The sequence below is a fragment of the Mesoplodon bidens genome (genome assembly GCF_964165515.1).
Source record: "Mesoplodon bidens genome assembly, chromosome: 2".
NCBI classification, from domain to species: Eukaryota; Metazoa; Chordata; class Mammalia; order Artiodactyla; family Ziphiidae; genus Mesoplodon; species Mesoplodon bidens.
This window is the reverse complement of record NC_138177.1, coordinates 47071291-47095522: the sequence shown is the minus strand read 5'-3', so window position 1 is coordinate 47095522 and position 24232 is coordinate 47071291. Positions and strand designations below refer to the sequence as shown.

The 24232-nt window shown below is 45.6% G+C and overlaps 1 protein-coding gene across 1 annotated transcript; it reads left to right on the top strand.

The window, feature by feature from the left end:
• Nucleotides 1-17034: 17034 nt before the first annotated feature.
• On the top strand, nt 17035-23797 carry LOC308612438 (chitinase-3-like protein 1; the record flags this gene model as incomplete). The annotated part of the gene is made up of 10 exons (XM_081224916.1): nt 17035-17059; nt 17259-17288; nt 18224-18425; nt 18948-19004; nt 19760-19910; nt 20649-20770; nt 21827-21950; nt 22540-22722; nt 23279-23395; nt 23594-23797. The coding sequence occupies 10 exons, from the start codon at nt 17035-17037 to the stop codon at nt 23795-23797; spliced, it is 1215 nt and encodes a 404-aa protein (XP_081081042.1).
• Nucleotides 23798-24232: the final 435 nt, after the last annotated feature.

The following is a 24232-nucleotide window of genomic DNA, read 5'->3' as shown; positions in this document are numbered from 1 at the left end:
CTTTAAAAAAACATTGTTTATTTCTTGCCTTTAAATACTTCGATGTAAGTTCATATCTTGTATCCTCTGACAACTCTTTCGAATTTTATCTTGCCCAAATTCAGGCCACTTATTCAGAACCATAAAACTGTTAGGATGTCTTTTTTACCAGACTATTTATGGGTTTTATTAGATGGCCATGGGTAACACATGAATTTATTTTTTACCTTATAAAAGGTGAGATACGAAAAATAATTAGTTATATTTGACATTCTCCAGATGATTGATTAGCTCAACACAGTTGTTAGAGCCATCCTTTTCATTCCTGCTTATCAAAAAGAAACATTCAGCTTTTTAGGGTTAAGTATTTATAAGTAAAATGTATTAATGTAACCATTTCAGTGATTCCATTGAAAACAATCATACTCACATTTCACTTTGAAAAGAAACATTCTGATGTTCATGTACAAAAACTGACACAATAATTGCCAACACATCTATTTATTTTAGGTTTTGTCCCTAAGTTTAAATATCCTTGTCAACTGGTGACATTCTTACTTTATGGCATAAAATAAAGGCCCTGGAGATTTGCTAGTATCCTCACTCTCTCACACAAATTGATTGCATATTATACTTGAATTAAAAAGGCTCTACATTCCAACAATCTGTTGATGAACCAGAACCATTTAATCTTCTTATTACAGATGATAGTTAATTAATCATAATTACAGATTATTTTTCCTTGCATCTACTAAAGGCCCCTGCTACAAGCTAAAGATCAGGAATTCAGTCTTCTGAAAGAAATAACAAAGGAACATCAATAAAAAAACCTGAACCAGGTACTCTTTTTAAAAAAAATTAATTATTTATTTTATTTATTTTTGGCTGCGTCGGGTCTTAATTGTGCCATGCAGGATCTTCATTGAGGCATGCGAGACCTTGCCGCACGCAGGCTCTTCGTTGCGGTGCGCAGTCTTCTCTCTAGCTGTGGCATACAGGCTCCAGGGCAAGTGGGCTCTGTAGTTGCGGCGCACGGGTTCAAGGGCCCGCGGGCTCTCTAGTTGAGGCTCCAAGCTCAGCAGTTTTGGCGCACGGGCTTAGCTGCCGCTCAGCGTGTGGAAACTTAGTTCCCTGACCAGGGATCAAACCTGCGTCCCTTGCATTGTAAGGAGGATTCTTTACCACTGGACCACCAGGGAAGTCCCTGAACCTGGTACTCTTGACTTGGATGTGATAGGATACACTCATGGGTACAGACCTCCCTAAATAAGTGGACATCATTACCATGGATCTGTTAGACTGAACCAAGTGACTGAGTCAGAATTCCTAGAGTGGTTTTGGTCTAGATTTGAACAAGGGTCAGCAAACTATGGCTTTGGGACAAATCCAACTAGCTGTCTGATTTTGTAAATAACGTTTTATTGGAACACAGCCATGCTCATTGAGTCACTATTATCTATGGCTGCTTTCCTACTACGACAGCAGGATTGAGTGGTTGCAAACAGAGTATGCAACTGATCTAAATGCATACAACTTTGTAGAAGTAGACTACCTAACCCCAGATCAATAAAATAAAAATTAATTACCGACTTCCGGGTAAGATGGCGGAAGAGTAAGACGCGGAGATCACCTTCCTCCCCACGGATACACCAGAAATACAGCTACACGTGGAACAACTCCTACAGAACACCTACTGAACGCTGGCAGAAGACCCCAGACCTCCCAAAAGGCAAGAAACTCCCCACATACCTGGGTAGGGCAAAGCGGAGAGATTCCCGCACAGAGGATCGGTGCCGAGCGGCACTCACCAGCCCGAGAGGCTTGTCTGCTCGCCCGCCGTGGCGGGCGGCGCTGGAAGCTGAGGCTCGGGCTTCGGTCAGAGCGCAGGGAGAGGACTGGGGCTGGCGGCGAGAACTCAGCCTGAAGGGGGCTAATGTGCCACAGCTAGCGGGCAGGGAGTCCGGGAAAACTCTGGAGCTGCCGAAGAGGCAAGAGAGTTTTTCTTCCCTCTTGGTTTCCTGGTGCGCGAGGAGAGGGGATTAAGAGCGCTGCTTAAAGGGGCTCCACAGACGGGCGCGAGTCACGACTGAAAGCGCGGAGCCCAGTGACGGGCGTGGGACGCTGGGGCTGCTGCTGCCGCCGCCAAGAAGCCTGTGTGCGAGCGCAGGTCACTGTCCACACCGCCCTTCCGGGAGCCTGTGCAGCCCGCCACTGCCGGGGTCCCGGGATCCAGGGGCGGCTTCCCTGGGAGAACGCACGGCGCGCCTCGGGCTGGTGCAACGTCACGCCGACCTCTGCCGCTGCAGGCTCGCCCCGCACTCCGTGCCCCTCCCTCCCGCCCGGCCTGAGTGAGCCAGAGTCCCCGAAGAGGTTGCTCCTTTAACCCTGTCCTGTCTGAGCGAAGAACAGACGCCCTCCGGCGACCTACACGCAGAGGCGGGGCCAAATCCAAAGCTGAGACCCAGGAGCTGTGAGAACAAAGAAGAGGAAGGGAAACCTCTCCCAGCAGCCTCAGAAGCAGCGGATTAAAGCTCCACAATCAACTTGATGTACCCTGCATCTGTGGAATACATGAATGGACAACAAATCATCCCAAATTGAGGAGCCAGGAGTCAGTGCTGTGCCTCTGAGGTGGGAGAGCCAACTTCAGGACACTGGTCCACAAGAGACCTCCCAGCTCCACATAATATCAAACGGCGAAAATCTTCCAGAGATCTCCATCTCAACACCAGCACCCAGCTTCACTCAACGACCAGCAAGCTACAGTGCTGGACACCCTATGCCAAACAACTAGCAAGACAGGAACACAACGCCACCCATTAGCAGAGAGGTGGCCTAAAATCATAAAAAGTCCGCAGACACCCCAAAACACACCACCAGACGTGGACCTGCCCACCAGAAAGACAAGATCCAGCCTCATCCACCAGAACACAGGCACTAGTCCCCTCCACCAGGAAGCCTACACAACCCACTAAACCAACCTTAGCCACTGGGGACAGACACCAAAAACAACGGGAACTACGAACCTGCAGCCTGCAAAAAGGAGACCCCAAACACAGTAACATAAGCAAAATGAGAAGACAGAAAAACACACAGCAGGAGAAGGAGCAAGATAAAAACCCACCAGACCTAACAAATGAAGAGGTAATAGGCAGTCTACCTGAAAAAGAATTCAGAATAATGATGGTAAAGATGATCCAAGATTCTATTTCCCAGATCCAAAATCTTGGAAATAGAATAGACAAAATGCAAGAAACAGTTAACAAGGACCTAGAAGAACTAAAGATGAATCAAGCATCGATTAAAAACACAATATATGAAATGAAAAATACTCTAGATGGGATCAATAGCAGAATAACTGAGGCAGAAGAACGGATAAGTGAGGTGGAAGATAAAATAGTGGAAATAACTGCTGCAGAGCAAAATAAAGAAAAAAGAATGAAAAGAACAGAGGACAGTCTCAGAGACCTCTGGGACAACATTAAACGCACCAACATTCGAATTATAGGGGTCCCAGAAGAAGAAGAGAAAAAGAAAGGGACTGAGAAAATATTTGAAGAGATTATAGTTGAAAACTTCCCTAATATGGGAAAGGAAATAGTTAATCAAGTCCAGGAGGCACAGAGAGTCCCATACAGAATAAATCCAAGGAGAAATACGCCAAGACACATATTAATCAAACTGTCAAAAATTAAACACAAAGAAATCATATTAAAAGCAGCAAGGCAAAAACAACAAATAACACACAAGGGAATCCCCATCAGGATAACAGCTGATCTCTCAGCAGAAACTCTACAAGCCAGAAGGGAGTGGCAGGACATAATTAAAGTGATGAAGGAGAAAAACCTGCAACCAAGATTACTCTACCCAGCAAGGATCTCATTCAGATTTGATGGAGAAATTAAAACGTTTACAGACAAGCAAAAGCTGAGAGAGTTCAGCACCACCAAACCAGCTTTACAACAAATGCTAAAGGAACTTCTCTAGGCAAGAAACACAACAGAAGGAAAAGACCTACAATAACGAACCCAAAACAATTAAGAAAATGGGAATAGGAACATACATATCGATAATTACCTTAAATGTAAATGGACTAAATGCTCCCACCAAAAGATACAGATTGGCTGAATGGATACAAAAACAAGACCCATATATATGCTGTCTACAAGAGACCCACTTCAGACCTAGAGACACATACAGACTGAAAGTAAGTGGATGAAAAAAGATATTCCATGCAAATGGAAACCAAAAGAAAGCTGGAGTAGCAATTCTCATATCAGACAAAATAGACTTTAAAATAAAGACTACTAGAAGAGACCAAGAAGGACACTACATAATGATCAAGGGATCGATCCAAGAAGAAGATATAACAATTGTAAATATTTATGCACCCAACATAGGAGCACCTCAATACATAAGGCAAATACTAACAGCCATAAAAGGAGAAGTCGACAGTAACACACTCATAGTAGGGGACTTTAACACCCCACTTTCACCAATGGACAGATCATCCAAAATGAAAATAAATAAGGAAACACAAGCTTTAAATGATACATTAAACAAGATGGACTTAATTGATATTTATAGGACATTCCATCCAAAAACAACAGAATACACATTTTTCTCAAGTGCTCATGGAACATTCTCCAGGATAGATCATATCTTGGGTCACAAATCAAGCCTTGGTAAATTTAAGAAAATTGAAATTGTATCAAGTATCTTTTCCGACCACAATGCTATGAGACTAGATATCAATTACAGGAAAAGAGCTGTAAAAAATACAAACACATGGAGGCTAAACAATACACTACTTAATAACAAAGTGATCACTGAAGAAATCATAGGGGAAATTAAAAAATACCTAGAAACAAATGACAATGGAGACACGACGACCCAAAACCTATGGGATGCAGCAAAAGCAGTTCTAAGAGGGAAGTTTATAGCAATACAATCCCACCTTAAGAAACGGGAAACATCTCGAATAAACAACCTAACCTTGCACCTAAAGCAATTAGAGAAAGAAGAACAAGAAAACCCCAAAGTTAGCAGAAGGAAAGAAATCATAAAGATCAGATCAGAAATAAATGAAAAAGAAATGAAGGAAATGATAGCAAAGATCAATAAAACTAAAAGCTGGTTCTTTGAGAAGATAAACAAAATTGATAAACCATTAGCCAGACTCATCAAGAAAAAAAGGGAGAAGACTCAAATCAATAGAATTAGAAATGAAAAAGGAGAAGTAACAACTGACACTGCAGAAATACAAAAGATCATGAGAGATTACTACAAGCAATTCTATGCCAATAAAATGGACAACCTGGAAGAAATGGACAAAATCTTAGAAATGCACAACCTGCCAAGACTGAATCAGGAAGAAATAGAAAATATGAACAGACCAATCACAAGCACTGAAATTGAAACTGTGATAAAAAATCTTCCAACAAACAAAAGCCCAGGACCAGATGGCTTCACAGGTGAATTCTATCAAGCATTTAGAGAAGAGCTAACACCTATCCTTCTGAAACTCTTCCAAAATATAGCAGAGGGGGGAACACTCCCAAACTCATTCTACGAGACCACCATCACCTTGATACCAAAACCAGACAAGGATGTCACAAAGAAAGAAAACTACAGGCCAATATCACTGATGAACATAGATGCAAAAATCCTCAACAAAATACTAGCAAACAGAATCCAACAGCACATTAAAAGGATCATACACCATGATCAAGTGGGGTTTATTCCAGGAATGCAAGGGTTCTTCAATATACGCAAATCAATCAACGTGATACACCATATTAACAAATTGAAGGAGAAAAACCATATGATCATCTCAATAGATGCAGAGAAAGCTTTCGACAAAATCCAACACCCATTTATGATAAAAACCCTGCAGAAAGTAGGCATAGAGGGAACTTTCCTCAACATAATAAAGGCCATATAGGACAAACCCACAGCCAGCATCGTCCTCAATGGTGAAAAACTGAAAGCATTTCCTCTAAGATCAGGAACAAGACAAGGTTGCCCACTCTCACCACGATTATTCAACATAGTTTTGGAAGTTTTAGCCACAGCAATCAGAGAAGAAAAGGAAATAAAAGGAATCCAAATCGGAAAAGAAGAAGTAAAGCTGTCACTGTTTGCAGATGACATGATACTATACATAGAGAATCCTAAAGATGCTACCAGAAAACTACTAGAGCTAATCAATGAATTTGGTAATGTTGCCGGATACAAAATTAATGCACAGAAATCTCTGGCATTCCTATATACTAATGATGAAAAATCTGAAAGTGAAGTCAAGGAAACACTCCCATTTACCATTGCAACAAAAAGAATAAAATATCTAGGAATAAACCTACCTAAGGAGACAAAAGACCTGTATGCAGAAAATTATAAGACACTGATGAAAGAAATTAAAGATGATACAAATAGATGGAGAGATGTACCATGTTCTTGGATTGGAAGAATCAACATTGTGAAAATGACTCTACTACACAAAGCAATCTACAGATTCAATGCAATCCCTATCAAACTACCACTGGCATTTTTCACAGAACTAGAGCAAAAAATTTCACAATTTGTATGGAAACACAAAAGACCCCGAATAGCCAAAGCAATCTTGAGAACGAAAAATGGAGCTGGAGGAATCAGGCTCCCTGACTTCAGACTATACTACAAAGCTACAGTAATCAAGACAGTATGGTACTGGCACAAAAACAGAAAGATAGATCAATGGAACAGGATAGAAAGCCCAGAGATAAACCCACGGACATATGGTCACGTTATCTTTGATAAAGGAGGCAGGAATGTACAGTGGAGAAAGGACAGCCTCTTCAATAAGTGGTGCTGGGAAAACTGGATAGGGACATGTAAAAGTATGAGATTAGATCACTCCGTAACACCATACACAAAAATAAGCTCAAAATGGATTAAAGACCTAAATGTAAGGCCAGACACTATCAAACTCTTAGAGGAAAACATAGGCAGAACACTCTATGACATAAATCACAGCAAGATCCTTTTGGACCCACCTCCTAGAGAAATGGAAATAAAGACAAAAATAAACACATGGGACCTAATGAAACTTAAAAGCTTTTGCACAACAAAGGAAACCATGAACAAGACCAAAAGACAACCCTCAGAATGGGAGAAAATATTTGCAAATGAAGCAACTGACAAAGGATTAATCTCCAAAATTTATAAGCAGCTCAGGCAGCTCAATAACAAAAAAACAAACAACCCAATCCAAAAATGGGCAGAAGACCTAAATAGACATTTCTCCAAAGAAGATATACAGACTGCCAACAAACACATGAAAGGATGCTCAACATCTTTACTCATTAGAGAAATGCAAATCAAAACTACAATGAGATATCATCTCACACCAGTCAGAATGGCCATCATCAAAAAATCTAGAAACAATAAATGCTGGAGAGGCTGTGGAAAAAAGGGAACACTCTTGCACTGCTGGTGGGAATGTGAATTGGTACAGCCACTATGGAGAACGGTATGGAGGTTCCTTAAAAAACTACAAATAGAACTACCATATAACCCAGCAATCCCACTACTGGGCATATACCCTGAGAAAACCATAATTCAAAAAGAGACATGTACCAAAATGTTCATAGCAGCCCTATTTACAGTAGCCCGGAGATGGAAACAACCTAAGTGTCCATCATCGGATGAATGGGTGAAGAAGATGTGGCACATATATACAATGGAATATTACTCAGCCATAAAAAGAAATGAAATTGAGCTATTTGTAATGAGGTGGATGGACCTAGAGTCTGTCATACAGAGTGAAGTAAGTCAGAAAGAGAAAGACAAATACTGTATGCTGACACATATATATGGAATATAAGAAAAAAAATGTCATGAAGAACATAGGGGTAAGACAGGAATAAAGACACAGACCTACTAGAGAATGGAGTTGAGGATATGGGGAGGGGGAAGGGTAAGCTGTGACAAAGTGAAAGAGTGGCATGGACATATATACACTACCAAATGTAAGGTAGATAGCTAGTGGGAAGCAGCCGCATAGCACAGGGAGATCAGCTCGGTGCTTTGTGACCGCCTGGAGGGGTGGGATAGGGAGGGTGGGAGGGAGGCGCAAAAGGGAGGGGATATGGGAACATATGTATATGTATAACTGATTTAATTTGTTATAAAGCAAAAAAAATAAAGAAAAAAATATTAATTACCTACAACTAAGTGGACTAAATGAACTGATTTCATATGATTAACATTTATATTAATTGACATAAGAAATAAAAAACCTTTCTTTTTTAATATATTTCTTATCCTCCACTTAGAATATACCTAAAATTTTTTAAATAGTATATTTTATTTAACCCAATATATCCATAATATCAACATTTCAACATGTAATCAATGTAAAAAATATTAGAGATATTTTACACTTTAAATTCTCTATCTTCAATTTTATTTTAAACACAGTGTTTATTTTTATACTTACAGCCCATCGAATCACGTTTTTTTAACATTAAAATTTATTTATTTATTAATTAATTTATTTATTTTGGGCTGCGTTGGGTCTTCATTGCTGCGTGCGGGCTTTTCTCTAGTTGCAGAGAGCAGGGGCTACTCTTCGTTGAGGTGCACGGGATTCTCATTGCAGTGGCTTCTCTTGTTGCGGAGCATGGGCTCTAGGGGCACGGAGTTCAGTAGTTGTGGCACACAGGCTCAGTAGTCTTGGCTTGCAGGCTCTAGAGCGCAGGCTCAGTACTTGTGGCGTACAGGCATGTGGGATCTTCCTGGTCCAGGACTCGCACCTGTGTCTCCTGCATCGGCAGGCGGATTCTTAACCACTGTGCCACCAGGGAAGCCCTGAATCACATTTTGAATGTCATTTTGTCCCAATTGAACTTTTAAATTTCAAAAGGAAAAAAATATTCCATGAGTGATCCTAATATAGATTATAAGTTAATGTATCATTAGGACAATTTAAAAAGAACAGTTTTGTAAATTGTAATGACATGTATTGATTGGACTTGTCTACAGAACAATGACAACACAGGTTAAATAATATGGAAAGTGCCTTTACTAAGTTCCTATACTTTTTTTTTTCCTTTTCTTGTGATGTCTTTTTTTTTTAACATCTTTATTGGAGTATAATTGCTTTAAAATGTTGTGTTAGTTTCTGCTGTATAACAAAGTGAATCAGCTATATGTATACATATATCCCCATATTCCCTCCCTCTTGCTTCTTCCTCCCACCCCGCCATCCCACCCCTCTAGGTGGTCACAAAGCACCAAGGTGATCTCCCTGTGTTATGCAGCTCTTTTGAACTACCTATCTATTTTACATTTGGTAGTGTATATATGTCAATTCTACTCTTTCACTTCATCCCAGCTTACCCTTCCCCCTGCCCGTGTCCTCAATCCATTCTCTACGTCTGCGTCTTTATTCTTGTCCTGCCCCTAGATTCTTCAGAAACATTTTTTTCTTTTTTTAGACTCCATATATATGTGCTAGCATAAGATATTTGTTTTTCTCTTTCTGACTTACTTCAGACTGTATGACAGATCTAGGTACATCCACCTCACTACAAATAACTCAATTTTGTTTCTTTTTATGGCTGAGTAATATTCCATTGTATATACGTGCCACAGCTTCTTTATCCATTCATCTGTCAATGGACACTTAGGTTGCTTCCATGTCCTGGCTATTGTAAATAGTGCTGCATTGAACATTGTGGTACATGACTCTTTTTGAATTATGGTTTTCTCAGGGTATATGCCCAGGAGTGGGATTGCTGGGTCATATGGTAGTTCTATTTGTAGTTTTTTAAGGAACCTCCATACTGTTCTCCATAGTGGCTGTATCAATTTACATTTCCACTAACAGGGCAAGAGGGGTCCCTTTTCTCCACACCCTCTCCAGCATTTATTCCTTCTAGAGAATTTCTAGATTCCTTCTAGAGAATTTTTAATTTCATTTATTGTAACATTCATCATTGTTTGTTTGCTCTTTAGTTCTTCTAGGTCCTTGTTAAACGTTTCTTGTATTTTCTCCATTCTATTTCCAAGATTCTGGATCATCTTTACTATCATTACTCTGAATTCTTTTTCAAGTAGACTGCCTATTTCCTCTTCATTTGTTTGGTCTGGTGGGTTTTTACCTTGCTCCTTCATCTACTTCATATTTCTCTGTCTTCTCATTTTGTTTAACCTACTGTGCTTGGGGTCTCCTTTTCGCAGGCTGCAGGTTCATAGCTCCTGCTGTTTTTGGTGTCTTGCCCCAGTGGGAGAGGTTGAACCAGTGGCTTGTGCAAGCTTCCTGGTGGGAGGGACTGGTGCCTGTGTTCTTTTGGGTGGGGCTGAATCTTGTGTTTCTGGTGGGCAGGACCATGTCTGGTGTTGTGTTTTGGGGTGTTTGTGAACTTAGTATGATTTTAGGCAGCTTCTCTGGTAATGGGTAAGGTTGTGTTCCTGTCTTACTAGTTTGTTGGCATGGGGTGTCCAGCACTGGAGCTTGCTGGCCATTGGATGGAGTTGGGTCCTAGCATTGAGATGGGGATCTCTGGGAGATCTCTCACTGATTGATAGTACATGGGGCTGGGAGGTCGCTGGTGGCCCAATGTCCTGAACTCAGCTCTCCCACCTCAGAGGCTCAGGCCTGACATCAGGCCAGAACACCAAGACCCTGTCAGCCACATGGCTCAGAAGAAAAGGGAAAAAAAAAAAGAAAGAAAAAATTTTAAAATTAAAAAAAAAATAAATTAAAAAAAATCATTAACATAAAAATAATAATTTTTTAAAAAAGAGAGAGCAACCAAACCAATAAACAAATCCACAAGTGATAACAAGCACTAAAAACTAAACTAAGATAAACATAAAAATCAGAAACAAACCAGTTGCAGACAGCAAACTTCAAGTCTACAGTTGCTCCCAAAGTCCACTGCCTCAATTTTGGGAACATTTGTTGTCTATTCAGTTATTTCACAGATGCAGGGTACATCAAGTTGATTGTAGGGATTTAATCCACTGCTCCTGAGGCTGCTGGGAGAGATTGCCCTTTCTCTTCTTTGTTCGATCAGCTCCTGGGGTTCAGCGATGGTTTTGGCCCCACCTATGGTATAGGTCGCCTGAGGGCATCTGTTCCCCACCCAGACAGGAGAGGGTTAAAGTAGCAGCTGATTAGGGGGCTCTTGCTCACTCAGGCCAGGGGGAGGGAGGGGTACGGTAGTCATAATTGGAATGTGGGGCGAGCCTGTGGTGGCATAGGCCGGTGTGACATTGCAACAGCCTGAGGCATGGCATGTGTTCTCCCAGGAAAGTTGTCTCTTGATCACAGGACCCTGGCAGTGGTGTGCTGCACAGGCTCCTGGGGTGGTGTGGATAGTGACCTGTGTTTGCACACAAGATTCTTGGTGGCAGCGGTAGCAGCCTTAGCATTTCATGCCCATCTCTGGGGTCGGAGTTGACAGCCGTGGCAGGTGCCTGTCTCTGGAGGTCATTTAGGCGGTGCTCTGCCTTCTGTGGGCAGATGGGGAAGGAATCCCCTCTCCTCATGCACCTTGAAACAATAGTCTCTTGCCTCTTCGGCAGTTCCAGACTTTTTCCCGGACTCCATCTCAGCTAGCTGTGGTGCAGTAGCCCCCTTCAGGCTGTGTTCACGCAGCCAACCCTAGTCCTCACCCTGGGATATGAACTCCGAAGCCTGAGCCTCAGCTCCCAGCCCCCACCCGCCCCGGCAGGTGAGCAGACAAGCCTCTCGGGCTGGTGAGTGCTGGTCGGCACAGATCCTCTGTGCAGGCATCTCTCCGCTTTGCCCTCTGCACCCCTGTTGCTGCGCTCTCTTCCGTGGCTCCAAAGCTTCTCTCCCACCCACCTCCCATCCCTACCAGTGAAGGGGCTTCCTAGTATGTGGCAACTTTTCCTCTTTCACAGCTCCCTCCAAAGGTGCAAATCCCGTCCCTATTCTTTTGCCTCTGCTTTTTCTTTGTTCTTTTGCCCTTACCCAGGTACATGGGGATTTTCTTGCCTTTTGGGAAGTCTGAGGTCTTCTGCCAACATTCAGTAGGTGTTCTGTAGGAGTTGTTCCACTTGTAGATGCATTTTTGATGTATTTGTGGGGAGGAAGGTGATCTCCACATCTTCCTCCTCCACCATCTTGAAGGTCCCCCCCAGTCCCTATACTTTTTATGGCCTAATTCCCTATTTTATAAGTTTGAGGCAATGGAACCAAATGGATGTACCTTATTTACCTCTAGAGTGATTCAGTACTTATGGTCATGTAGATTATTTATATAGGTTCAATAAGAATCTGTCCTTTTTCTTACCAGAATATAATTGAATATTCACTATGCCAAAAATTCCACCTAATTAGGTGTTATAAGCCCTTTATTAAGGAACAAAGCCTACATTTTACATGTGAGAATGACATCTATGGAGTCCTCCCAGGAAAATTTCTCTGGGATGGCTTTATGACTTATGAAATTCCAGCCTTACAGGAAGTAAAAATTTCATTTCCTGGCAGGCATATTAACAAATATGGGAATCTTAGAGAAAATAGTGCTAATAAGGATGGTAAAATTTCTTCTGACACATAAAAGTTATTCCCAGCCCTAGGAGTTTTACAAGCCTCCAGACAGAAGTTCACTGTCAAGCCTCAACATCATGCAGCTCTAATTCTGTTAGGCACTCAAAAAGGAAGTGTTTATATGTTACATCAACTCCTCTTGTTATGCCTGTGGAAATAAATTTTAGTCAAATAAAACAAAATATCAATTTAAGAACACTGAGTCAGAAAACTCTTAATCGGCTTAAGTTTTCTCAAAGGCAAGAATTTGCCCACAGGAAAAGAAAAGCTGCAGAAGCAAAAACTGACACTTTGTTCTGCTTCATTCATGACTGAGTATCACTGCGGGGTGGGGGTGGGGACATTCTACATCTGGAGATAATCCAAAAACAGCAGGCTATCATGACTGGCTCAGGACTCCAAAATAATAAACTCTGACAATTTCTCATAAATAGGGACTCTGGCAAAACAATTTTCTCCTTGATTTTTACTCTGCTAACAAGTGAAGATAAACTGTGAATATGATGGACGTGTTAGAAAGCTGCTGATTTCTACCATGAATATTGCAGCCTTGGTCATCTTTTTTTCCCTTTAAATACTTGTTGTGATTTGTATATAACAAACCAATCTTTCTCTCTGGACTTGGACTCCCTTTTACCTTTTGCAGTAAATTGTTTTATTTGTCTAAATGTTTCTGTCTCTGAGTCTTTGATGGCATTTACTATGTGCTGACACTAACAAACACCATGCTGGAGCTGAGGATTTGGAAATGAATTTGGAGGAAGATACCTGCCTGTAAATAAAGAACTTCCCCTCAAATATTTGGCAGGATGTTAACACCACCTTCATTTGCTCTGACACTCCATGCAAAAGGAGTTACGCCTAAGAGGCCACCCCTGGGATCCAGAAAGTTGTCCTCTGAGGTGGTTCCGTCTACCCACAGCATCCTGATCCAGCCTCATCTGTGCCTCTCTTGCCCTACTTCATGCTTCAGCCACTCTTGAATCCTCCCAGATCTTGGAACATGGCAGCCTCTTTCCACCCCAGGCTTCTTCTGTTTCTCCTGCCTCACATGTTTTTGCCAAGCTAATACCTGATCCTTCACAATTCAGCTGAAACATCATGTCCCAAGGAAGAGTTCCCTGACCACCTGTAGCCTTTTATAAACTCTCCTAACCCTCAGAATTGCCTTGTTGAACTTTTCACAGTTGTAATAAATTATTTATGTGATCCTTTGTTTAATGTGCACATTCTTTGCCAGACCATGTACTTCATGAGGACAGGCACTGATTCTCTGTTTGCATTCACCTTTCTGCCCTCACCACCTCCCACGGTGCAAGGCAACTGTGCGTGCTCAGTAAGCATTGGTTGAATGAGTAAACGAATGATAAGAGCAGCGTAGGGGCTTAGAACAACTGGACCAGGGAAAAATTGTCAGGATGTTTGTTTTGCGATTTCATAGTACCTCCTGAGTTGGTTATTCACAACATGACAAGAACTATTGAAAGAGATGAAATTTCGAGAATTTCAGGTTCCAAACAAAATAGAAGAGTTTGGAGTTATGTACCATCTTGAGATCATTCATTTTTTCAGTCGTTCAATAAATACTTTAAGCATCTACTATGTGTCAAGCACTAGGGATGGACACAAAGGTGAATAAAACAGACACAGTCCTTGCCTTTACTGAGTTTATAATCTAGTGAGGGAGGCAGACATTAATGACATCCACACCGACACACGAGATGTAAAATTATAACTGAGTCATATGCTAGGAGGAGAGGTACAAAGTACACTGACAAGCCCCAGTAGGGGTTTTCCCTCACTAGGGAGTCTGCCGTTTCCAAAGGTGCCTGCTGAGCTGCGATCTGAAGGATGAGTAGGTGTGTTTAATTAAGAACATGCAGAGTATGACCTGCTGAATAAGGATGCACAAACCAGGATGGGCAGGTAGCTCCCTCACTGTCTGAGCTTCCACTTTGGGGAAATGAAAACCCCAGGGCTGTTTTGATTGAACGCACAGTTTCAACACACTCACACAAAGAAAGTAAAGTGACAAGAGTTATTACTTACAGATTCCAGAAACAGAGGAGGGAGGTGTGCATTGAGCTGGGGGCGGGGGCAGTCTTCTGTCCTGGGTCACAAGCCAGCAGGAGACAGAGAGTAAGCACCTTTTACTTATAAGGTGGTTGGGGAGCACCACTAACTTTTTGAGGGCTCAACTTTAAGTGCTTATTTTAAAAGGTGTCCTGGGAAATGCAAAGCAGGACCTTGTGGCTGGAATCCTAAACTCAGGTCCTTATCTAAATGTCCAGACTTGGGGTATGAGCAGAGTTATACTGTAAAATGCCTAGGCAGCAACTCAAAATAGCTGCCTCTTCACAGGAAGTGATGCAAACATTGAAGTTCATGCTGCTTGACGTGCCATGAATAAGTCCTTTGTCTCTGACCTAGGGTTCTTGTGTCTTCTGCCAGAATCCATGAGATTCTGTCTATCTCATTAGCTTGCAAGTAGTGTAAAGTCTCAGGCCCTTCATAGTTCTTGACAGGCTAGTAGATGACATATACAAAGGCACTATGGTGGGAAAGAGTAGAGTAAATATAAGAAAGAAGGCATGAATGGATGAGTTATAGGGAGTGAAGGGGGCATGGCCTGAGGTGAAGCTGGGAGGTGATGTGCCATGGGACCCTTGGCCAATCCTTCTGGGGCAGGCCAAGGGGATGTCTTGGCTGTTTGTTATGACAATGTCACCTTCATGCAGAACATGTGGAACTAATAAACTGGGTTTGGGGGAACAGAGGACAAGGCTTGGGCTAATCTGTGCCTATAAAGTAATTTTTAACAAAGGAAGAGAGTGAACTTGGGTGTTTTCTTAACATCCTGCACCCTGTTATGAACATTTTTACATGCCTACTACTTTGTAATACTTCTGTTAGAGATCAGAGGAAGTCCACTTCCCAGTGCCCTAAACAAACAAGGGAAAGTTATCATGGACTATCATTACTGCCAACCATCTAGGGTACAAAAGAAGGCTAGTTGCCTTAAGAGGGTGAAGCCATGACCCTTTAGTATTCGTGAGTATGACTCTGGACAAACTGCTTTCTGACGATTTCTCTTAATAAAGAGATGTTTCCGTTTACAGGGAGAGGAAGGAAGAGAAGGGGGACAGAGGGAGAGACCTCACCAAGAGAGGGCTGTGAAATCAGTGTGCCTAACATCGGATTATTACCTAATATGATTGTAAAAATAAAGGTATCTGTTCAGAAGCCCTCTGTCCTATTCTGGCAATTGGAGTTCTTTTCACTCCCTGCCTATTAATTAATTTATAGCCTGCAAAGAATGGAGCTGTCCAGGATCTTTGGCCAAAAAAAAGTATCCACAAACAGGGAACAAATTATGCAGAGCCTTGTTAAGAAGTTTTATTCTTATCTGAAGAGTGATAAGAAATCACTGAGGGGGCTTCCCTGGTGACGCAGTGGTTGAGAGTCCGCCTGCTGAAGCAGGGGACACGGGTTCGTGCCCCGGTCCGGGAAGATCCCACATGCCGCGGAGCGGCTGGGCCCGTGAGCCATGGCCGCTGAGCCTGCGCGTCCGGAGCCTGTGCTCCGCAACGGGAGAGGCCACGACAGTGAGGGGCCCGCGTACCGAAATCACTGAGGGATCTAGAAAGGGGTGGCATCATTACACTTAAGTTTCAACAGAGAGGAGCCGAGAGTGTGGAGATGATTGATCTTCTGAGATTATCTGCTCCTGGGGGAAATCAAGAGTTCCCTGAGTTTTCACTCCTCGGTACTTTGCTGCAGCCCCAGGCTTGCCAGATTCATACTCATTTTAACGGGCATTTCAAAAAGGAAGCAAAACAGCACCAAATCTCAGAGCATTCTCAGCAATTTCCCACTCCTCTCCAGCTTTTCTTTTAAATAATCAGCACAGGCCAGCTGTGGGAAACAGCTTGGAGAGGGGGAGAGCGGGTCAGGCAGGGTGCTGCTGGGCTCAGGTAAAGAATGAATAACAGCCTTTTTGGGGGTACTGCTGGTTACAGAACTCAGTTGTGCCCAGTTTCAACCTGGCCAAGGGCCCGGACAGAGGGCTGGAGAGGCAAAAGTAGAGGCTGCCAGAAAAGCCCAGAAACTTCCGGCTTTTGGAGAAAAGTGAGTGGGAGGCTGAGTTACTGGCCACAGGAGCCGCCAGCTCATCCACCTGATGGCTTTTCTGCTGGAAGGTGCCTCAGGAAGACCTGGCCCAAGTTTTCAGAACTCTCCAGGGTTTCTCAATCCACCTCAGGCGGCCCGCAGTGCTCCTCCTCCCCCACTTTCCAGCCTGCTAGTTCCTTCACTGACACACAGCTCAGTTCCTGGACATGGGATAGTTTGGGGTGCGGGGGAGTGGAGTGGGACAGGTATAAGATGAAGTTGGAGGCCTAGGGAAGCGTCCTGTCTAGGCAGCTGGGCACCAGGAGCCTGAGGGCAAAGGAAGAGGCCACGCCGTGCCCCCCTCTGCTGCAGCCAGGATGGGTCTGAGGGTGGCTCAGACAGGTCTCTGGGTTGGCCGCAGAGCCGCTCCACAGAGGGGCTGGCCTCCTACCTGCTGTGGGAGGGGTAGCAGAGTCGGCGGGGAGAGAGAGGAGGAGGCTGGTGTGAGGAGGCCCTTGATTCCTTTATGGTGAGGGGTGCAGGGAGCAGGGGGAAGAGCAGGAGGTACTTGCAGGGGGTCTCACCCTGAATTTCCCTTCAGGTTTTGTGGTCCTGGTGTTGCTCCAGAGCTGTAAGTAACCCCTTTTAAGTCATGGGAGGTGGGGGTGTGGTGAGTGCTGTGTGGAAGGGACCTTGCCACTAAGGTAGCGCTTTTCCAGTTTCTTCTGTGATTCAAATGGTTCAGAAATATTAGCATTTGTTAAACCAAGGTGATGAGTATATAGGTGTTTACTATACTATTCTCTACTTTTCTGTATATTTAAAATTTTTGAAAATTAAAAACTTTCAAAGGCTCAGGTTCAATGAAGGCTTCAACTAATCGCTTACTGGGAACCACTAACAGGAGACCAGTAGCAGCATGGATGAGTGATGTCCACTGTTATTCCTCCACAGTCAAGAGGGCAGAAAAGGCCTACTTTGCAGCAGGAAAAATTAGAATGAGCGGGGAGGAGGAACTTCCTGGTCCATTGGGATATTGTGCCCCAGCTCGGGGGATGGACTGAAGGGGCCTGAAGACTGCCATTCTGGGTGGGTTACAAGTTAGGGGCACTCCCACAGGAAGGCAGAGAAGAGATGGGCCAGAGCCTCTCAGGTCAAGGACTCCACTGAAGGTCCTGCAAGACTCTCGCCTGAAGGCCAGGGTCTTCTGATATGGCTGTCTGGGGCTGGGTCCCTCCTCTCCTTCAACGTCGCTGCCTCCAGGAAGCCTTCTTTACTTGTACCAAGTCCCATTTCATCTTTATTCATCAGCACCCCCCACCCCGACCCCATACAGTGTTCTGTTCTTAGTCTGCAGTATATTTATCTACTATATTTGATCTTTTCTAAGCATTTTCAAAATAGACCTTATTTTCATCAGAGAACTCCCCTGAGCCAGCCCTTTCCATTTAGAATTCTAACTTTGCTCACAATTCTGCCCATCAACCCCGCCCCCCAAAACCCCATTAGTGCTCAGCTCAGGGCTCAGCCAGAGGGTCCCTGGCTCAATCTTGGCCTTCTCCTCAGGTGCTGCATACAAGCTGATCTGCTACTACACCAGCTGGTCCCAGTACCGGGAGGGTGATGGGAGCTGCTTCCCAGACGCCATCGATCCCTTCCTCTGTACCCACATCATCTACAGCTTTGCCAACATAAGCAACAATGAGATCGACACCTGGGAATGGAATGATGGGACGCTCTATGACAGACTGAACACACTCAAGAACAGGTTGGGCCACTGGCTGGCCAGGGAAGGAGGAAGATGGAGGGTTAGCAGGGCTGGTCTCAGGGCAGAGTACTCCTGCTCAGGAGGATGGGCGAGGTCCCCAGTACTCACCTCTGGGTGGAGAATTGGAGGGCCTTGGCTTAAGTGGGAAGAAGTGATGAGGGCAGGTGTCAGGGTGTAGAAGAAAAGACTGTAGAAGAAGGCACAGCTGAGCTCCCCTGGGAAAGGGAACCCTCTCCATCCTCTGAGGGTGCCTCTCCACAGAGAAAGTGTTCATGACTCTATTTTGCCATATCCTGGCTTCCCCACTGAGGGAACAGATATGGGCAACATACCTCAGAGTAACTGCCACAAATGCTTAGAAAGTCTTAGAATACTTAATCTCAGGGTTGGAAGGACCTCAGAGGCCTGATTCAGCCTCCCACCCAAAGCTGGAAGCCTGATGCAGCCTCCTAAACATGGGGCCACCCCATGTCACAGCAACTTCACTCAACCCCTGCCCTCCTGCCTCCCTGTGCCCCACAGGAATCCCAACCTGAAGACCCTTCTATCTGTTGGAGGATGGAACTTTGGTTCTCAAAGGCAGGATGACTCATCCCCCAGAGGTTGATGGAATAGGAGGAGGCATAGGTTTCTCCTCATCCACTGGATGGGGGTCACAGGGACCCCAGACTGGTCAGGCACAGGGGCCTGAATGGTTGTCAGGAGCCTGCCTCATGTGCAACCATGAAATCAGAGCGCAGAGAGGGAAAGGAACTTGTCAAGAGTCACACAGCGAGGTGGCAGCCAATGTTCTTTTTACTACTTCTCAGACATGAAAACAAAGGAATTTGGGGCGGCGAGGGATACTGTCCTAAGGGCTGGAAGGAGAGAGATGAAATGAATGGGAAATTTGGGAGTGGAGACCCTGTGAAGACATCCTGGAGTGGGTAGAATTGGAGGAGACTTTCAAAAGGGGGCAAAGATGGCCATAGCAGCTCTCATTTACTGAGCTGTTACTATGTGTCAGGCATCCTATCCAACCATTATCACATGTAATCCTCATAAGAGCACTGTGAGATGTTATATTTATGCCCATTTTACAGATGAGGAAACTGGGGCTCAGGTTATAACCTGCTCAAAGTGGCTTGGCTAGTAGGTGATAGAGCCAGGGATATCTGGCTCCAAAGCACATGGTCTTTCGAAGATAATTGGAGGTGGGTCCTGTCCCAACCATGCCCTCCTAGAGCTGTGTGGGTTCAGACTCCCAGCTCCACAAGCCCCAGAGACCCTTCCAGAGGGCTAAGGCACCCAGCGTATTGGTACTGAGCCCTCTACTGGGGTGATTTTGGTTCTAGATTTTCCAAAATAGCCTCCAACACCTGGAGTCGCAGAACTTTCATCAAGTCGGTGCCACCATTTCTGCGGACCCATGGCTTTGATGGACTGGACCTAGCCTGGCTCTACCCTGGGCGGAGAGACAAGCAGCATCTCACCACTCTGGTCAAGGTGCTGGTTGGGTCAGGGAAAAGGGCAGGGAGGTAGGGAGCTTCAGGGAGTGGGGAGGGCAGAAGCTGTCTTCAGAGATATTCTCCTGAGGCAGGCAAAGGGGGACTGAGGCCTCTTTGCTGCAGGGTCCTGAGATCTGGACCAGGGATAAGACAAACAAGCCTGTGTCCTGAGATCTTACACAGCAAGGAAGACATCTTTTGACCACAGTGGGAGGTAGGGTGGGGTTCTAAGAGGCAGAGGTCACTAAGCGGAGCACCCCTTCCTCACTGCCTCTATTCATTCTCAAACTGACACTGCCCACTCCCCAGCATGCACTGCATCAGAGGTACTCAGTTCCCCCAGGGGAAGAGTGATCATTTAAACAAATTGTTCACGGTACCATATAAATCACTTTAATTTTGTGTTCTCATTTATAAGCTTGAACAAAGCACAGACCAACAGGCAAATATCTTCCAGCATCATCTGTGGACCAAGTGGGATCATTCTCTATTCTCAGGGTCCCTCCAGGACGGAGAATAATTGAGTGTTGATGAGTATGCATGGGGTGTTGGGATGAGATCGGTCCAAACCGTTTTTTAGGAAAAGGATGGGTGAGTCTGAGGATGAGACCCCTTTATCGTTCCCACTGAGCTCCAGTCAGGTTGGAGATTACAGCAGACAGCGAAGGCCAATGACATGCTCAGAGATCTTTCGCCTCAAGGCTTGCTGTCACTCACCTGCCTCGCTCCCCACCAGGAAACGAAGGCTGAGTTTGCAAGAGAAGCCCAGGCAGGAGCAGAGCGACTCCTGCTCAGCGCAGCAGTGTCTGCTGGGAAGATTGCCATTGACAGAGGCTCTGACATCGCCCAGATATCCCGGTGAATCTCCTTCCTGATGCACTCCATGTACAATCGGAAGACTGGGCTTTTAGTCCCAGTTTCTCCAAAGATGTGTGACCTTGAGCAAGTCACTTCCCCTCTGTGTGCCTCAGCCTCCCCGTCTGTCAGACGGGGCATAACAATCCCTATCCGTCCTTTTCATTTGGGGTATTGTGCCGCTCAGTTGAGAAAGTCGTTATGAATGTATGTATTTGTGGAAAAGGAAGTAGGGAAAGTTATACAAACCAGCCAGTCACTAGTCTCTGGAGGGGCAAGGCAGCAGTAATGATACCTTTCATTTCTAGGCTTCTGGGGAGTCCTCAAGGTGCTGTCACATGCAGGTGACCCCCTCCCTTTCCTGTTCACCCTGCCCCTCCTCCTCACCCTGCCTCCTCATGCGTGAGAATGAGCAGTCCCCAGCCAAGCAGGCTGATCTCTCGGTGGAACAAAGGCATGGGTCTTAGGAAACCCAAGAGTAAGAGACAAAGGCTCTTTGCTTTGACTTTAGAACCTTCTTTAGGGTCTTAGGGAGTGTAGACGTGGTGCTTTAATTGATCACTTAGAGGGTGGGAATGAGGTGGCTCTCAACCATTTGCCCCAAACACCTGAAGCTCATGTTCATGCAATCCACCTGCAGACCCCCCACCTTTGTGTGTGGAAACCTTACACCCCACCAGGAGGAATCATAGGTTCAGGCCATCCTTTGGTCCTGCTCTCTCCCAACAAGGCTAGCTGTTGATGCCACTTGTAATCTGCTTTCTCAAAGATGAGTGTGGCTGGAGTGGAGGGGGTGACGTGTGTTGGAGGCCAGCTCCCAACTGTGTGCTGGGGGAAGATAGGAAGAACCCCGTTCTTGCCTTGAATGCTCCTGTGGGACCCTGAGCCCACTTCCCAGTGTGGCACAAGGGAGGTGGTCCAGCAACCTAGAGAGCAGGTCACTGGGTTCTACTGGGTTTTGGGTTAATGGCTTTTCTTTTGGCTGCCTGTTTCTCCAGCTCACATCCTGCTAGGGTGGTGTGCTTTTTTTCGCCTTGCCCTGCATCCACTCTTCCACAGACACCTGGACTTCATCAGCCTTTTGACCTGCGACTTTCATGCAGCGTGGCGCCAGACCATAGAACATCACAGCCCCCTATTCCGAGGCCAGAAAGATACAAGTTCTGACAGATTCAGCAATGCTGTGAGTGTCCCAAAGGAGGGAGGGCTGAGAGGGAACCACAGACATGCCACTTGCCAGAGCTCAGACACCAACCTCTCCACACCTCAGTAATCCTGCAAGGGAGGGGTTATAGGGCCCACTTCACAGATGAGGAAACTGAGGCCCAAAGTTTATGCATTCTCCATAGCTCTGGCAACTGGGGAGGTGATACTTCCATAAAGAATCAGGACATCTCCTGATGGGCCTGTAGGGTGGACCTAGAGAAGGCAGAGGGCAGATTGAAGAGAGCACAAAGAGGGCTGGGGGCTGAGAGGGTAAGAGTCTAGTCTAGACCTGCCATTGTTTGCTGTGTAACCTGGGCCAATCACCAGATTTCTGCAACTATCGAACAGTAATAATCCCTTCCTATACCTAAGAGGATTTTTTTCAAGACTGAAATTACACAATGCTTTTTAGACTGACATTATAGGTTCCCAGAAGGAAGGGAATTCCAGACGCATCTAGACCTGGAACTCCACCTTTCAAGGCAGCAGTGGGAACTGCACAACCTTTCCCCTCCTAGACCACCAGCATCTAACTGCTCAAACTGTCCTGCCCTACCCACCCACAGGACTACGCTGTGAGCTGTGTGTTGAGGCTGGGGGCCCAGGCCAATAAGCTGGTGATGGGTATCCCCACTTTTGGGAGGAGCTTCACCCTGGCCTCTTCCAAGACAGATGTGGGAGCCCCGACCTCAGGGCCAGGAATACCAGGCCGGTTCACCAAGGAGAAAGGGACCCTCGCCTACTATGAGGTATGAGCTGGGGAGAAGGTAAGATTTCCCAGGGCACCCGCAGCCCCGGGGAAGGTGAGCCTCCCATCCCACCCACACTTTACTCCTTTGGAAATTAAAAAAAATGTTCCAGTAGACCTAGCACTCTGGAGAAGAGGGAGGAGGAGGTCAGGCACATCCTGTCTGCACCCCCTCTGGCCACCAAGTTGGGGCCTTCCTTCTAGCCCAGGAAAAAGCAATGGCCAAGAGGTAGGTTCTTTTGTTTCGGTCCATCTTCTGCTGCTCTGTGCTGCCTTGGGCCGGTCCTCAGTGTCAAAGCACTACTTCCCACATCCCTGTTTAAGATGCAGGAAGCTAATCAGAGCCCCCATAATGCCCTCAGGTTACAGCAGCTACAGAATCCTGGGATCTTTGCATCTGTTTTAAGTAAAGTTGTGTGAAGCCTGCAGTCTCTAGGGGAAGATGTAGCCTGCAGGAAGAAGCAAGGGGCTGAGAGATTTGGGCAGTGGTGTCCCCCGGTGACCTGCAAAGTCTCAGCACAGCTGCGCACACCACCCCTGCCCTGTTCTCTGCTCAGATCTGTGAGTTCCTCCGCGGAGCCACGGTCCATAGACTCCTTGGTCAGCAGGTCCCCTACGCCACTAAGGGCAACCAGTGGGTGGGGTATGACGACCAGGAGAGCGTCAAAAACAAGGTACGTACCTAAGGCCACACCCCAAGTTGAAGCGGGGAGGGAAGCCCCCTGCACTGAGGGTGGGGCTTGGCTACAGAGGTGTTTTGGGTCTCAGGTGTCTGCTTTTCTCTCCCATGGGAAGGTTTCCAGATAGCATGCCCCCCATAAGCACCCTGGCCCAGGGAACCCAGCCCTGTCTGCTCTGGGGCTCCCTGCCAGGTGCGGTACCTGAGGAACAGGCAGCTGGCTGGCGCCATGGTGTGGGCCCTGGACTTGGAGGACTTTCAGGGCACCTTCTGCAGACAGAATCTGCACTTCCCTCTCACCAGTGCCATCAAGGATGCGCTTGCTAAGGTGTCGCCTTCGGTCCTTGGGCACACAGTGGGGCAGAGATCGCTTGGCTCTAACTGGCTAGGAGCCTGATCACCTGCCCTGCTGGGTCCCCTGTTGAGCTTCAGTCTCCCTTCCTTGGGCCCATGCGGAGGGCCACAGCTCTGCCATCTGAGCTCAGCTCTGGTGGACAGGCAGGTAGGGGTGGGGCTGTGGGACCAACACAGTGTAAGACACAAGGTCAGCACATAGCTTCTGATTAAGGAGAATGCTCAACAACTCCAAGCCCCACACAAGGAGATCTCTTCAACTCCCTTGCCCCCAGGCCTCTATGCCTAAGGACACCATTTTGGCAAGCTCTAACCCTGCAGAGTGAAATATCTTACAAGAAGCAGCAACCACACTAACTATATCCTCTGCCAAGCCCAACTTGAACCTTTACTCAGGAACATAATCATGTCCCCATTCCACTTCCCTTTCCTGATTCTGCAGCTGCTCCATAAAGCACTGGGGCTCACCAGTTATTAG